This window comes from Bombus pyrosoma, linkage group LG6, assembly GCF_014825855.1.
Source record: "Bombus pyrosoma isolate SC7728 linkage group LG6, ASM1482585v1, whole genome shotgun sequence".
Classification (NCBI taxonomy): domain Eukaryota; kingdom Metazoa; phylum Arthropoda; class Insecta; order Hymenoptera; family Apidae; genus Bombus; species Bombus pyrosoma.
This window is the reverse complement of record NC_057775.1, coordinates 1,433,322-1,449,294: the sequence shown is the minus strand read 5'-3', so window position 1 is coordinate 1,449,294 and position 15,973 is coordinate 1,433,322. Positions and strand designations below refer to the sequence as shown.

The following is a 15,973-nucleotide window of genomic DNA, read 5'->3' as shown; positions in this document are numbered from 1 at the left end:
TGTTTAAACTTGCATTGTACGAAGCGTGGAAAATCCACAAGTGCTTGAAGCATGAATATGGAATAGAGTACATGAAAGAATACAGAGTAAATATAGATCGTATAGTGGGAATCTAAAATTGAATTTCATTAATCCTTTGAACAGAAAAAAATGAAGTTTACTTTCAATTTTATTTTCTTCTCTACGTATGCTCTCATTCTATTTTGTGTTTTTCTACTTACTTTGTTTATTGTATTGTATTTTATAGTTTTTTCTTTCTTCCTGTGACTTTTTCCTATTGTTCATATTCCGAATTTCGTTTCTCACTATAGACTCTGGGGTATAATTCTAACTCTAACTCGACAGTGAGTAACAAATCCACTAGAATAGAAGAATTTCTAACTTGTTTGCGATAACGCATTTCAATTTAGAAAGATGATTTTGATTTTGAATTTGAATTTAAAAGCGTGATTTTAAATTTGAACTTGAATGCTTACAAGGAACGGGTTAATAAAAGATTTCATTAAATTAATAAGGAATATTCTACGGATAAGGAATAACAAATATTCTAGTACAGTCAAGTAATTTTATTTAGAGAGGGTCTGGTACTTACCTTCGTAGTGTCCAATTACCTTTGATTCCACCGGAAAAATGTCCAGTTCCAGGAGTAGATAGTAAGTTGCATTTATGCGCAGGCGTATTACAAGGTGGACGGGATGCTTGTCAAGTTTGTAACAATTTAAATTCAAATTTATTTTATACCTAGGTATCCTTTTCGTAAAAGAAATAAATTTCAGGGTGATAGTGGTGGTCCACTTTTATGCAATGGTACGCAAGTTGGAATAATTTCATGGGGAAAAGGTTGTGCTCGTCCTAATTGGCCAGGCGTATATTGCCGAGTAGACTTATATTTAAACTGGTTAAACGAAACTGTACAGAACAACACTGCGTTTCAAATATGCGTTCTTGATATTACAAACGTTCTCATTATAAAACTGATAATACTCTTTGTTTTGTAAAATAAAAGGTATTTAAAATAAATTATATATATATGTGCGAATAATTTATAAATCAAATGAAAGATTATAGGTCAAAAGAAAAATATTTTATTCTAGCAATATCATTTATATGTACTATACGAATGTGGTAAATAAATATTAAATAGTTTTTAAACTTGGCGCAAGTTTTATGCATCCTGCCATCGCTTCATCAGCATTAAATAAATCGAGATTCTAATTTATAAAATTGCTAATTAATAGAATTTTATAATTGAATAAACTTTTCCTTTGAGAATCATTCCTTTTTTAATTTATTCTGTATCTTTTGATACGTAGTACTCGATGAATACAGACAAAATATAGCGGTTTCAAGTTTGGGAATCCATTCGCACTAATTCAAAAGTTATGTATTGTAAACGTATTGTATAACTTTCATTAACGTGATAACCACTTAGACGGTGAATTTTGTTGTTTATTGCAACATCGCAAAGTAGCAAAATATGGCCTTATGATATGATGGCCTTAATATATGAATCGATTTGTCAAATAACATTTTTCATAAAGGTTTAAAGGATATCTATACATATCGCCCACGAACACGACGATCTAAATAAAAAATTTACTCGATTACTTCTACCACACGGTACTTTATTGAAATTGTTTTAATTACTCAACATTAGCGCCTTGTGTGCGATGGACAATACAAGAAACTTTCTGTTCTCAAATCTGGAACTTTTTTTTTCTTTCTTTTTTGCGCGTGGAGAAATCCTCATGGACACTCCGCTGCCTCTAATAACGGCAGCAGCAGAGTAGTGTCGGACTCTTACCGACTAAAACTCCACGTTGGCCATCCTACGCGTATGACAGGAGTGCTCCAGGAACCTCGATAAATTATCTTTCTGTTGTACCCCCTCCCGCGTCCTCTCGCTCGAGCCAGTCCTATAAATTCCCTGATTGTTGAATTTGGCGTTAGGGGGTGGGGGGCCCTCCTACTCGCGGTCCATTGTGGCGGCGATGAAGCGGCTCTAGACCGCCTGACTGCCATCCCCCTCCATCGCATTATCCTACAAGGGCGGGAATTTCTCTTTCTCTCCCTTTCTGCTCGTTCCTTTGCGAGCATAACTCGCTCGCAGAAGAGGCGGACAGCCTTATATTCCTGTGGCCCGCTCAGCATCGCTGCTATGATCCCTGAGGGGGTCAGCCTCTCGCCTATGACGTGTCGCAGGGTGTAGCGGGGCAGCTCCACGCCGGAATCAAACGATCGGAATCAAGACGATCACTGATCTTTTGCTTGAATTTTCTAACGGACCTGAAGGTAATTTTCGTAATTGGAGGAATTAATAACAGTAGGAATTAATTTTTTTTTTTTCGTGGAGGAAACCTTCATAACTCCAGCGTATGCTGCGCCGTGTACTTGCCCCCCCCCCGGCGTGGTGACAGATGTCCGTCGTCTCCCGTCCGATTTTCATCAGGTACTCGCCGAACACGCCGTGTTCTGTGAGCACCTGGGTCATCCTATAGGTGAGCGAGAGGCCGCGGCGGCTTCTCCATATCTCCGAATTTGGGAGGACCGCCTCCGCGCCTCTGTGTTCGCCTCCTTCGTTGATCAGCTGAGATCGCCATTGGTCCCACGCGACCTCCTCGGTGGTTCCTGGGTCATCTGGGGCCGCCTGCCCGGCCGAGTCCCCTCCCGGATCCCACATTCTCATGCGGGCGTATCTTTTCTTTAGCACCAACGCCCGAAGCTGCAACGGGGGAGACGCGGCTAGTACGGTCGCTAACGCGTGGGACACCGTTCGGTATCCTCTGACGATTCTGATGGCGATTGCCCTGTGCAGCCTCCTGAGAAGCAGGATGCTGCAGCGACTCGCCATCAGATCGTCCGCCCATACCGGGGCTCCGTACATCATTCGGGACCGAACGACGCCCTCGTATAATCGGCGCACCGCAACTCCCGCCCCGCCGATGTTCGGCAGCAAGCCGCATAAGGCGTTGGCAGCTGCCGACACCTTCGGGATCAAGGAGTCGAAGTGCGGCTCGAACGTGCACTGGCAGTCGATGACGAGACCCAGGCAACTCATTATTATAACTTATTATTCATAACCACTGAACCTACAATTTCTATTAATCTCTAGTCGTACATTGCCGAAAGGAAGTGGAATTAACCCCTTAACCTACAACTACGGGCATAGCCCATAGTACGATGATCGGACCAAACGTAAATATTACGGACATAGCCCGTAGTAGATGATCGGACCAATCGTAAATATTACGGGCATCGCTAGTGGTATGTACTACACAAGTCGTGCGAATGGTTCGAAGGCTGCGCGAGCTTTTTTTACGTTTTTTGCCTAAAATTCTCGAACGTAAATAGTAGGTTAAGGGGTTAAGAACTGTATGTGTATATTATGTATGAGATATATTATCAATGGTAACTCTAAAAATTGGTAACGCAGTGGAAATAGAAACGCACGTGAGATTCCGAAGAATAAGAGACCAAGTTCAGTGATACAAATCCTTTGATACCCTGTTCATCGCCGTAGAGGAGAGGAGCCATGTTGAGGTGCTGCTTCCCTTTTGATAGGTGTTGGTATCCGGGGTAATAACACAATAAAGAAGTATAGAATAGTTCTTATTTGCATACTTAGACTTCGGCTGTCAAATACGAGGAAGCGGAAAATACAAGAGTTCTTAGTACTAATGTCAGTAAAACAGCAAGACGTCGGTGGGTCGACATCACAAAGTACAAATACGATATTTCATTTCATTCATTGATTCATTTGTCACAGAAAACTGTTTAAATGAATATTGATTATGAACCATTATTAAATATGTATTATTATTTCTAACAAAAAAATTTAACAAAATTACAACTTTCAAAACAAGTATGTACACGTTATATTTAATATCTTCATATTTAACTCATATATTGAAAAGTAAACTTGCCTTTAATTTTGTTTAATTCATTAAAAAATGATGTAACTATTAACTCTAGCTATAATATATGTAAACAATATTATGTCCAAAATATCATACACGATTGAAACATTTCAATGTTATTAAACTTTTTATTCTAAAAGTAAAATTATAGTGTAATTTTAGAGCTTACAAAGGTTTTTAATAATGAAAAAAATACTTATATAACATTTAGTAAACATTAGTTAGATACAAAAAAAATAATAATAATATAATCATAATAATCATATATTTAAGATGGAAGTTGGTCTGTGTTATCATTATCATGGTGCCACTTTTTCCTTCCACGCCTTCTGCTACTCTATCCACTGTGAGCCAAGTACGCGATTACATTAAGGAGAGAGAAGAGAAGGTATTTTTACATGATGGCGTCACACAACGAATTCTAACTTCTCGATTGAAGCTGCGGACAAATTAATCAACATTGTCAGGTTACTAGGAGCCTTACCCTCGCCGCGACAGTTTCCAGACCATAATTTTGTCTCTCGAACTGAAATTAGGATTCCTGATGCGGTGTTATCACGTTGTTCGACGCAGCTAGTAATAGATCCGGTTATGACCATTGTCGTATATAATTATAGAGATAATTTGCGTCGGCATGAACTGGGAACGTGACAATTTGCTTTATATAAATGGTGAAAAATGATGAAAAGTAGTTTAGTTCAGTCATTTAGTAAACTCAGTGATTTACTTTATATATTTTATCTTCGATGCTTTCATCAAAAGATTGCATTATTTAATTTCGTATTTACAAAATCCTAACTTCTCGATCGCAGCGTTCTACAGTGGTCGATTTGTAAAACACAACTCCCGATACTTACTCCTTCCACTGGAGTTTTCAGACCTGTGAATACAACCGTAATGGGAACCAAGCATAAATTTCGTTGCCTGCAGCGAGGTGTGGAACCACTTCCAGAGGGCCAGAAATAGGATCACGTGGTGTTTGCAGCGAATTCGTCACCGTCTCAATGAAGTATACCAAAAAGAGGAAATAAACCAGTTAATCAATTACACCAATTCACTCTTACTAGATGATAACAAATTTTTGCAAAAAGAAGCATTACTGATTTGAAAATGCGTGAAAAATATGAAATAATTTCCATTTTATTTATATTGTATTTAAACATATATGCAACAACGATTAATATTTTTTATTTACTTACTAAACAATGAATAAGGAATAAACCAACTGTACTCCGCTACCGATATTATATTTTGAACAGTGATAGAGAAGGATAATTAGTATATTATGTAATATCGTTTATCACGGGGTAATTCAAATGATCGATTCTGAAGTCTGAAAATCGAGTTTACTATGAAAATACTTAAATGAAATACAGGAGTAAACAACAATTAATAACAGTAATAATTAAATAAACAACAACCAATTAATAACAGTAAGCAATAAATAACAAGTTCTGTGCAATGTACACCTGAAAATGGAGAATCGGTTTTCAACGTCCTGAGCTACCGATCTTTCTCCGTCAATCTTCAATGTTTTAAATAATTACTCTTTCCTCTGTGATCTTGTCTATCTCTGATGTTGCTCTATGTCCGTCCGTTTGACGAACAAAACAAAAGAAGTCGTGCTGTCCGTAAACCGAGAGAGTCCCTATCACACTTGAATTCTAGGGAGTTTACATATATACTTTAAATACAGTTGTAATTGAACTTGGAAAAAAGAATTTTGCAACAGGCCAAATTTACATCATTCTCAGTCCCGTAAAAAGTTTGGACAGCTTAAGCATATTTGGTTTAGCATCAAGCATAATTTTTAATAAACCGTATAGAAGCACTTGCAGAAATACAAAACTTACGAGGACTTCTGTCGCAAAGAAACAGTTGAAGTCTACTTTCTACGACCAATGTATGGAGAAGTGAACGAAATATGGTTGGAAAGAGAAGTTAATAGTAAAAACAAACGAGTCAAATCAGCTTTGAGCGTGTCATACGCTCAAGAAGACCACTCGCTCGGAAACAGTAACCAAATAGACGAAACGTCCTGCATGCCACAGCTATCGAAATAGTAAGCCTGACGTTGACGGAATAGCCGCCTCTGAGACACATCCGACGATAACCCCTCCAAAGGGACTAAAACTTCAATATAAAAACTCTCCTAAATTAGCGCTCAAGACGATTATTCTGTTGTAACACTTTGAACCGTCACTCTGTTGGATTTACGTAATAAAAATTCCATTGTCATATACGAAGTTCAATTTCTTCACCTTATTCGTGAAACGCTCGAACTGCGACGCGAGGAGATTACCGGCGATCTATCGGTTTCGTGATTTCTTGTGTCTTCGACGTGACAAGCGACAAGCCTATATGCAAAAACGGACGAAGTACGCTTTCAGAGATAATTTTGTAAAAAAACCGCCGCAATTTTATCGCTTCCAGTGATGTCTCCAGTTTGTGGAGAAACGATCAGGCATAATGAAATGAAATCAGTGAATAATAATAGGACATTTGCGATAACAATAGTTAAAAATGGAGAAATATAAAAAGATTTGTAAACAGGACCAATCGGTGGATTAGCCCTACAAGATGTAAAAGTTTCATTCTGATATGTCAACACTAGAACTACCGACGTTTGAGAGGTAGCTGTCTCTACCAAAATAGGACAAAATAACTAATCTTTAAAAAATACATAATAATGGCATATTTTTATATTTATTGATTTATTATTATCTTAGAAAAGGAACTGCATGTTCTGAGATCATAAAAACTATATAATAACAACTATAATATTAGCAATAAGCAGAATAATAAAGAATATTTAGTAGTCACAAATTCACCCAGAGGTTGCGATGGTGCTCGGTTTTCGTTCTTTCCTAAGTAAGCAAACCCATTTACAATATATTTTGTTTGAACATCAGATGCCAGCCAAAATTTAATTCCGAATTTGTCGGTCTTATTCGGTAAATATTGTGTAAACCTGCATCTGGCTTTGGTTGGGAAAAGTTGCTCGTCTATTGTAATGTTCGCGCCAGGTTTATAGCAATTCTGGCTGTTTTCAATAAACTTATCCCATACGGTTGATATTAGTGCAAATTTGTTATTTTTCAAACGTTGACTTCTATCATCTTTACCAGCCAATATGCCGGGTCAACTTGTCCTATACTGGTATAAGCAGCCATGACAAAAAATTTCTTTTATATTAAATGAATAAAATAAAATTAAAGTTTATTATATTATTCCTTTAACTATCCCTGCAAAAGTCATTACATCATTGCGGAGAAAAAATATAACACGAAGTAGGAATTTTAAGATAAAGTTGTCAAAACAGCCATTTTGATCCACGTAGTAGTTCTAGTGTTAATCCAGTAAAGAGCAATCGAAAAGCGTGCATAAAAATTAGGTCTTTGCAGTAGACAGTAGTTGACAATAAACAAATGTAAAAGATTCTTCAACGGAATCAACGGAAGAATATGAAGTATAAGATGTGAAAAGAATCATCCCGCTTGATCAAATCGTTTCGAAGAAATCGGGGAACGTACATAAAAAGAAAAAAAAACAATATCTTCATTGAATTGAGATACTTTCGCTCTTTTTTGAAGTCAGTATAAAGATAAGACTGCGCTTCCGCATTCACAACCAATCACCAATGCGGATCCATATACCACGGATCTCGCTTCCAGGAAATGGCTTCACTCTTTGTAGTTATTATTCGAAGCCTGTACGTATTCGTATGTTCATTCGTGCTGTCGAATTTTATTAGTTATAAAATTACTTTTAGCCAAAATGAGTACAAAAGATAATTATGATATTTATGTTGGTGGTAAATCTGGAATTTTCAAAGGTAATTATAAATACTTAATTCTAACATTATGTCTATTTTAATTTGAAAAATCGAATGTTTTACAATAGATTAGGAGGATACATTAACCTAAAAAGATCGTTTTTATTTTATGTACGAAATATTGTATTAATAATAATGGCAGCTAAACGAAATATATAAAATTCAATTGTGCATTTTATCGACAGGTGTAAAAGTAGATAAAAAACAATGTATATCACAAAATATACAGAATTTGATTTCCATAACTGATAACGATGAGGTTACGACGATGTCTTGGGGTGATGATGAGGAAAGAGAAATTCTAATTGCGTGTGGTGTAAAAAACATTAGGAGGTCATGTATAATAAATCATTTATCAATTATACTGAAATTTCATTTATTATTTATACAAATATCATAATTTCTTTTATTTTACAGTATAAAAGTTTATGATACCGATTGTTCAACATTTACATGTTCCTTCTTTTGCAATGTTGGAGCAGGAAAAATTACTGGCATATCTCGATATAATGAGTAAATAACTTTTAAAAATATCCAATAGTATTGCGGTGTATAATTTTAATATGAGATTTTATTTACAGAGCAATTTTGTCTGCTGTACAATCAGGAGAAATAAAACTCTGGCGATTTGAAGAAGAAGATGGATTTTTAATGAATGCTGGTAAAAATTTAGATAAAATGCGTCATTCGAAAATAAATAAACGAATAATAGCTACTGGAGGTCAAGAACATGCATTAAAATTATTTGATATAGAAAAACAAACACAAATATTTATAGAGAAAAATGTACCTCCTGATTGGTTACAGTTAAGGGTTCCTATCTGGATTTCTGATATAGATTTTCTTCCTGGTACAGAAGAAATTGTTACAACTAGTAAATACGGATATGTAAGATCTTGATTGATATATATATATGATTCTAATACGTAGTTGTCACATTATGTAAACATTTTTTCATTGTACAAAAATGAAACTTTTAAGGTGCGTTTATATGATCCAAAATCACAAAGAAGACCTGTTATAAATGTTGAAGTAAAAAACGAAGCATTAACAACTTTAACTGTGGTGCCACAAAAAAGGTATGTATATATAATATACATAAAAAAATATAATTATATTTTTTAATGGATATCATGTATAAATATGAAAAATTGATTATCTAATTGTAGGCAGATTATAGTTGGTTCTGGCAAAGGTATAATGAATCTCATAGACTTAAGAAAACCAGCTAAAGTATTAAATACATATAAAGGATCAGTTGGAGCTGTAACAGGAATAGCTTGTAGTAGAATTGAACCTTACATTATTAGTGTTGGTTTAGATAGATTTTTGCAAATACATCATATTAATACAAAAGAATTATTAAAAAAGGTAAAAATAATTCAGTATTGGAGAATGTTATATTAAAGAATAGTATTTAATTTAATCAAGTTGCTACTTATTATATATTGTTCTATATTGCAGGTATATTTGACGTCAAAAATATCATGTATGTTGTTACGTTCAGGGTTTTCATTTTCTATGAATAAAGAAGTTACTGAAGAAAATACACAACAATGTGAGAATAAAACCACTAAGAATTTTCAAGGAAAACAGCAAACTACGCAAAGCAATTCAGATTCTGATTCAGAATATGATATGTTATTTGACAAAATGCCAGTAATTAGTAACAAAGAAGATAGATTGATAGAAAAAAAGCAAAGGAAAGCAAATCCCTCAAGGTTAAATAATGAAATTGTAAGTGATTTGTTATATTTTTTTTCTTTTCTAATTGATTTACAAACTTCAGTTAATGAAGATAAGTGATATTCTTTTTATTTTTTAATATGCAGATTTCCCGTAAACACGAACTAAGGAAAAACGAACTGTCAAAAAGACAGTATAAGAAGATAAAGAAGTCAAATTCATTAACAGAATTATAAGTAAGATAATAGTGATCACGAATTATCAGCATCTAATATTAATTTAATATTAGTATTGTTCACAAGAGATAATAAAAATCTTTTTATACTTTCATATGTTTGATATATGTCATATCTTATAAAATTTTTAAAAATTTGTATTAGATAGAAAATATTAAAGATGTTAATACATATGTATAGTATAATATAAAGATAGGGTAAAGGCACATAGAAATCATTACAAACAATGAAATAAAATGTCTCAGTTACGATGTATTTTGTCACTCAGCAATTCGTTTTTTTTTTTTTTTTTTTTTTTTTTTACCTTACATGTACAAGGGACATGAATAATACGCTAATAGCTTTTGCCCTGGATATACAGTACTGCGACGCGACTAAGTGTACTGTCTAATTATTCGATTAATTCTTTTTATTGTACAATTTATTCTTAATACCTTGTCTATAGTGTTTTGGTTCATGAATGCAGCGTATACCGACTTCAATAGCTTCTCACACAACAGTAACAATGTTTTCTGTTAACGTTACATTAACTTGTGCTTTCAACTACAACATGTAATAATATTGAAATCGGATACGTTGCAGAATGTAGGCTACTGTAGATTTCTTTACGTCTAAAAACTAGAAAAAAAGTGAACGTGACAACTTGTAAAGTTGAAACGTATTTTGTACTAAAAGGAAATAATATTCGCAGCTATAGCACACTAAATCTTATTTGGCTACAATCATTTCAGCTGTACAAAAATCATTGTCCACTCGCTACGCCTCTTGATAATTAATACTAACGTAAATTTGCTTTATCCTGACTGCGCTCTCATCTGAAATGGAATATTTATTCTTATCCTTGTAAATGTACCTAGGAATAAACTCACTAAATTACAGGCACTGTCCCCTTCAAGATTCAAATAGGTAGTTTTCATCTATATTTCTGTAGACGAAATGGAGCTTTGTGCCAAAAAGGAAAATATATTCCCTGGCACAGAGGCCACTTATATACAGATCTTCACATAAATGTAACACATGCAGATATCCTGCATAATTTATAATTCCACCTCTTCTTACGTGCAGTAAGCGTAGAATGAAGTCTGTTTCAAGCTGAAACAGTGTTTTTTAATAAAACATTTTTACAGGAATGCTTTCTGCCACTCATTTTATAATTTGTTATTTAAACAATATACAATATTGAGTAGAGTTTCTATTTTATATAATTCTCAAGTACAGTTCAATATTGGTGCTTGTTTAATCTTTGTATGATACTATTAATTTTATAAATATTTACGAGAACCAATTTTCGCAGTTTTCGAAATAATTTCTTTTAACTAATCATCACTTACATATAAAAAATAACAACAACATAAAATACAATTACAAAATTTTTCATTTACTGTATTTCTTTTCGAATGCCAGTTGTTTCTGTCAGTGATTAATAACATATTGAATTTAGTGAGAAGTCGTAAAAATTTTAACATGTTCTCTTTTCAAAAGGAAAATTCGTGAACATATTAGTTAATTTATAAAAAATCTCTTGCATATAAAGCAAATAAAAACATAGAAGTATTTAAAAGAAGCGCTACTAAGTAAAATTATATGTATGTATATACACACAAGTCTAAAAAAACTAATATGTTTGTAATTAAATAGTTTCATAAATGACTTGAACGAAGTGCTGCAAGTATTTTTATACATTAATTAAAATATCCGCGGCAACGCATATTAGTTGTAAAATTGTCCTTATTTTTCACATTTTATAGGCCTTTCAGTACTTAATAATGTATATTCATCTCATAAATATTATTTCTTAAAAAACGTACATGAAATAATAACATATAAATTTAACAAGTATTGCTTTCCTGTAGTGAAATATTTCGTGAAGCTTATGTAGAAGTTAGATGATAATACAATTAATTTCGAACATTTTATCTACTACGTATGTATTTTATTGTTTGTTATTCATTATCTGCACACTACTACCATTTTATCGTTATATCAGAGTTAACGCAAGATCAAAAGCACCATATTTTTCTCTTTTTTTTCGTTTTTTAAAAATATCACATGCTGTGCAATTGTTTAAAACAAAATCGTTTATTATGCATATCAGTTTCTAATATTCAGACATCCAACGTGACAGTTCATGGATAAGAAGCTTTTTTATAGATAAGCATACAGGATATATGTACATGTTTAGACGTTTGCTTAACACTGTATTTCGTTCCTGTCAGGAGAAAGCATGGAAGGCCTCTGTAAAAACGAGGTCCATATTTATTAATTATGGAGCACTCTTTGACATACGACTATTCTGTTTTATGTCTTCTGCACATTTTTCTATACTATATGAGTAAAGTAAATTACTTCATAATCTTTGATTTGAAATAAAATACAAGGATACCAGTATTAGGAGCGTAGTAACATCATAAATCGAAAGGATGCAAGAAACCACTATTTGTTTCCCCGAAAATTCTACTGAAACATTCCCAGTGTACGATTGAAGAAAGGGTGTACAGAATATCATACCCTGAGTAGATAATGGCGTAGCAACCGTTCCTGGCAAGAAGCTCGAACGTTTACGCTGAGTAGCATTTGTACCATAAAAAATTAAGTTTAATTATTTTATACAGTATAGAGCATCGCATTATCGTTTGTCGCGTCCAGTAAAATTCATTTCATTATTTTCACGCGTTCAACACGATTACATTATTTTAGACAACAGTTAGTTTTGTGACGTAAATTGATCGAACGAGAGAAGAACAATTTTTCGCATATTTTTCCTAAGTTCTTAAGCATTGTACACGCAAGTATTAAGAACAAATGAAAAACAAGCTCAGTCGTACACTGCTTGTTGTCGTTATCTTATAACGGTTTGACGTTGTAGTCAAACAATTGATTCACAATTTCATGCTTAATGGCATGTTAAGATAATATTGGCTCAATCTCCTCCTGATACGGCTACTTCCCGCCACGCAGATTCTTGAGACTGATTTACTAAAGTTGACTGAGGTTCAGAAATATCTGATGCTGCAGGACTCAGTGGTGGACTAGGTGTTGCGGGTGCTTCTTCGGATTGGTTTACTTCAGCTGTATCTTGTTCAGCTTCTGCTTCACCATCAGGAATGGAAGCCTCCGATTGCACAGAACTCGGAGCCTTTGATGTAGAATCCTGTGCTCTTAACGATACAGAACTATCTTTGTTGCTACTGCCATCTTCACCTAAACATTGATATTTGTTCGTTATTAATACCTTTTAATCTTAATAGTATTAATGCTGTGTACTTTTGTCTCGAAAAAATGTAAATTAAGATATATTCTTACCACAAGGCCTAAGAACGAGGTAGAAGAGTAAGTCGGATAGAGAAATTATACCGATCACTTTATCATCATCATCAACCACTACTAACCTATGGACCTAAAAAAGTTTTATATGACTTATTTATATATATTCACAGTCATATAAAATAGTACATTATATTACATTTATACTAATTAAATAATTATAAGCTCTGTTCTATTCAAAATGTACCGCAATAAACGATCAATAATCATTCCTAACATATTCTTTTAATATGAAAAATATGAAGATTATACCTCTGCTCTAACAATTCTCTCCATAATAGTAAATAGGGTTTCATCTAATTTACAACTTTGAACTCCTTCAAACCATTCATTACGATGCTCATTTGCTTCTCTTAATGAAATATCTAAATTATTATATGTTTTTTCTGCAGCTAAGTTCTGTGAAAATACAAAAATAACGTATTAGGTAATATTATTAAAAATAAAAGTATAGTATTTGTGACTTATGAAATTCACTTACAATAACATCAAACTTTGAATAAATATTAACCAACTTTCCTTCAGTGTCAATAATTGGTAATGCAGAAACTCTCCTTTCAACAAATTTCTTTAAAGCTAAAATTATGCTAGTTTCTTCTGTTGCTGTTTCTATGTTCTCAAAGGTACCTATCCTTAGATCCCTCAATGTTTTACCGGTGAAAGATGGTTTTGGTAGCTCGTGTATCTGTTAATGAATTATTCAAATAAGATATATATGCCGATAAGTAGTTTCTTTGATTTTACAATTCTTCTTGTTTCATACTTACATAAAGAAAGAGGAACCTAAGGATTCGTTTGTGTGTCAAAATATAGAGAACATTTCCAGTATCTGGATCTATCACAGGCAGACGATGAATTCTATTTTGAATTAGAGTTTTAATGGCCTCGTATAAAGATGCATCTGGGCCAATGCTCACTAATGGATGCACTTGATCTTTCAAGACTTCTAAAATGATAAAATTCCAAATATTTATACTTTTGAACATATATATAATCTATAGAACATCTATCGATAAAAAATATTTACTTCTCCATGTATCTAATTCATGTTCTTCTAATTCATCCATTGTTACAGATGGGCTGGTATAGTACATCTGTAAGATTTTTATAAAGTCTGTTATAGTTAGCATTCCAACAAATTCTTGTCTTGAACTGTCCCATAGTGGTGCAGCTCTCACACCTGTATATAAAGTTATTTATGTAATATACGATAAAATAAATAATTTTATCAGTAATAAATACAAAAATATCCAAAAGTAATTTGTTAAATATTTAAATATTTAATGTATTAAATCATGTAGTAAATGTAAATGTTTCCCATAATAAAAAATTGATTTTGAGCAATGAAATGAAATAATGATCATTAAAATGCTATACAAATATATATGCTTTTGCAACTTACCATTGTAGACGAGAGCAAAGAAGGCCTTCTTGACGAGGAGGTGCGTATCAAAAACAACTAATTTAGCGCTGGTTGGTATTAGATCATAACACTTGTGAAATTTGAAGAACTTTACGAAAATCTGTGATTCGTCTTCCTCTGAAAGTCCAAATAGTTCACAGTAGAGTAACGCTTTTTGGTTACGACGTAGCATCTTAATTTTTTCATGCGATGTCACAATGTTCTTACAATTTACACAATATTTTTCGAATTACTTTCAAGTCTTATCAGCCGGAACGAATTATTATAATATTTAATCTACATAACAAAAAAGTTGACACTTGACACTTTTACATACTCAAATAGTTTAATCTTGATAAAATGATACTTTTCATACTTGCGAGTTACGACCTATATTATAGATATAGCTGTTATGGCTATGACCACGACCGTATTCCGTGGTTGTGACTATATTATGATAGGTTATGGTAACAGAATTCGGCGCCGAATCAAAAGTCTTGGCGCTACCTCTGAATATATATGACAAATATGAAACACAGTTATGTCAAAATAACAAACATACGAGAGAATCGCTTATTAGAAATGTGTACCGAGTATCACAAAAATTTTTTGTTTAAATTTTTACAAGTTTTTATAAGTAGTATACTTATCATATCATAATATTTTGAATCAACTAATTTTGTCCTGATACAATTTTTTCATTGATAGAAGTAAACAACATAAGATATTTAAGAATTCGAAATAAATGGAACATTCTGTATATCAGTGTACCACTTATTTGTTGTTACATCACGTAATATACGCAGTTGCTTCTAATGACAAGGAAGTAAGATATAACGTTAGCAACACGTAGCATAGAATTCCAGAATTCCATTACTCAGAGCTAGAGCATATACATATGTATGCAGTATGGCTGTAAAGTTCCCATGCATTATGACGATTATTAACTGTTTTCGTATGTATGATATTTATTTCGTAATAAACGAAATGAGAAAAGAGAGGGTAATAAATGAAGGAAATAATAGAAATAATTTTGCTTCAAATATTAAAAATTTTATAACGCGAATGAATGAATGTATGTTATATCAATTCAGACGTTACATGTATCTAATTATGGTTTCATAAAAATGTATGAAATATAAAATATAAATTAATTTCTTCTTTCATTTTATGCAATATCATATTGTATTTTAAGATAATTTGAAATAATAAGGTTATCATTCGAATAATATCTCTTTGAATAATATCACTATTAATGTAGTAAAGCAATATTTTGATAATAATATTGAAAAAATATATGTACACACTCTCGTCGTTACCATTTTTTATATTGATATAATATATTATATTATAACAAGTTTTTCTAAAAAAAATTCAATTTCCGATCAAAATACAACAATTTTATATAAAAAGAGATACTTTTATGTAACCAGTGTTTAAATGATAATATACAAAAGACATGGCCTAAATGTGTTAATAATGTTTTCTCAAACAATCCCATTATTAAAGTATTAATAGTAGTGAAATAAGAAGTGCATAGATATATCAGATAACAATTATCAAGATTATAAAA

At 32.8% G+C, this 15,973-nt stretch overlaps 2 protein-coding genes across 3 annotated transcripts in view; one reads left to right on the top strand and one right to left on the bottom strand.

The window, feature by feature from the left end:
• Nucleotides 1-7,572: 7,572 nt before the first annotated feature.
• On the top strand, nucleotides 7,573-9,768 carry LOC122568467 (WD repeat-containing protein 74). The gene is made up of 8 exons (XM_043728218.1): nucleotides 7,573-7,752; nucleotides 7,938-8,085; nucleotides 8,170-8,265; nucleotides 8,334-8,640; nucleotides 8,734-8,831; nucleotides 8,922-9,123; nucleotides 9,217-9,489; nucleotides 9,585-9,768. The coding sequence occupies exons 1-8, from the start codon at nucleotides 7,695-7,697 to the stop codon at nucleotides 9,672-9,674; spliced, it is 1,272 nt and encodes a 423-aa protein (XP_043584153.1). The 5' UTR covers nucleotides 7,573-7,694; the 3' UTR covers nucleotides 9,675-9,768.
• Nucleotides 9,769-11,733: 1,965 nt separating this feature from the next.
• LOC122568463 (serine-rich adhesin for platelets) overlaps nucleotides 11,734-15,973 on the bottom strand; it is a 129,061-nt gene continuing 124,821 nt past the window's right edge. For both annotated transcript variants that reach the window (XM_043728212.1, XM_043728213.1), the window contains 7 exons: nucleotides 14,401-14,538; nucleotides 14,026-14,178; nucleotides 13,766-13,944; nucleotides 13,480-13,683; nucleotides 13,251-13,397; nucleotides 12,978-13,071; nucleotides 11,734-12,875 (listed from right to left, as the gene is read on the bottom strand). In XM_043728212.1, the coding sequence (XP_043584147.1) occupies nucleotides 12,595-12,875; nucleotides 12,978-13,071; nucleotides 13,251-13,397; nucleotides 13,480-13,683; nucleotides 13,766-13,944; nucleotides 14,026-14,178; nucleotides 14,401-14,538 (1,196 nt within the window). In that variant the 3' untranslated portion in view covers nucleotides 11,734-12,594. The remainder of the gene's footprint in view (nucleotides 12,876-12,977; nucleotides 13,072-13,250; nucleotides 13,398-13,479; nucleotides 13,684-13,765; nucleotides 13,945-14,025; nucleotides 14,179-14,400; nucleotides 14,539-15,973) is intronic.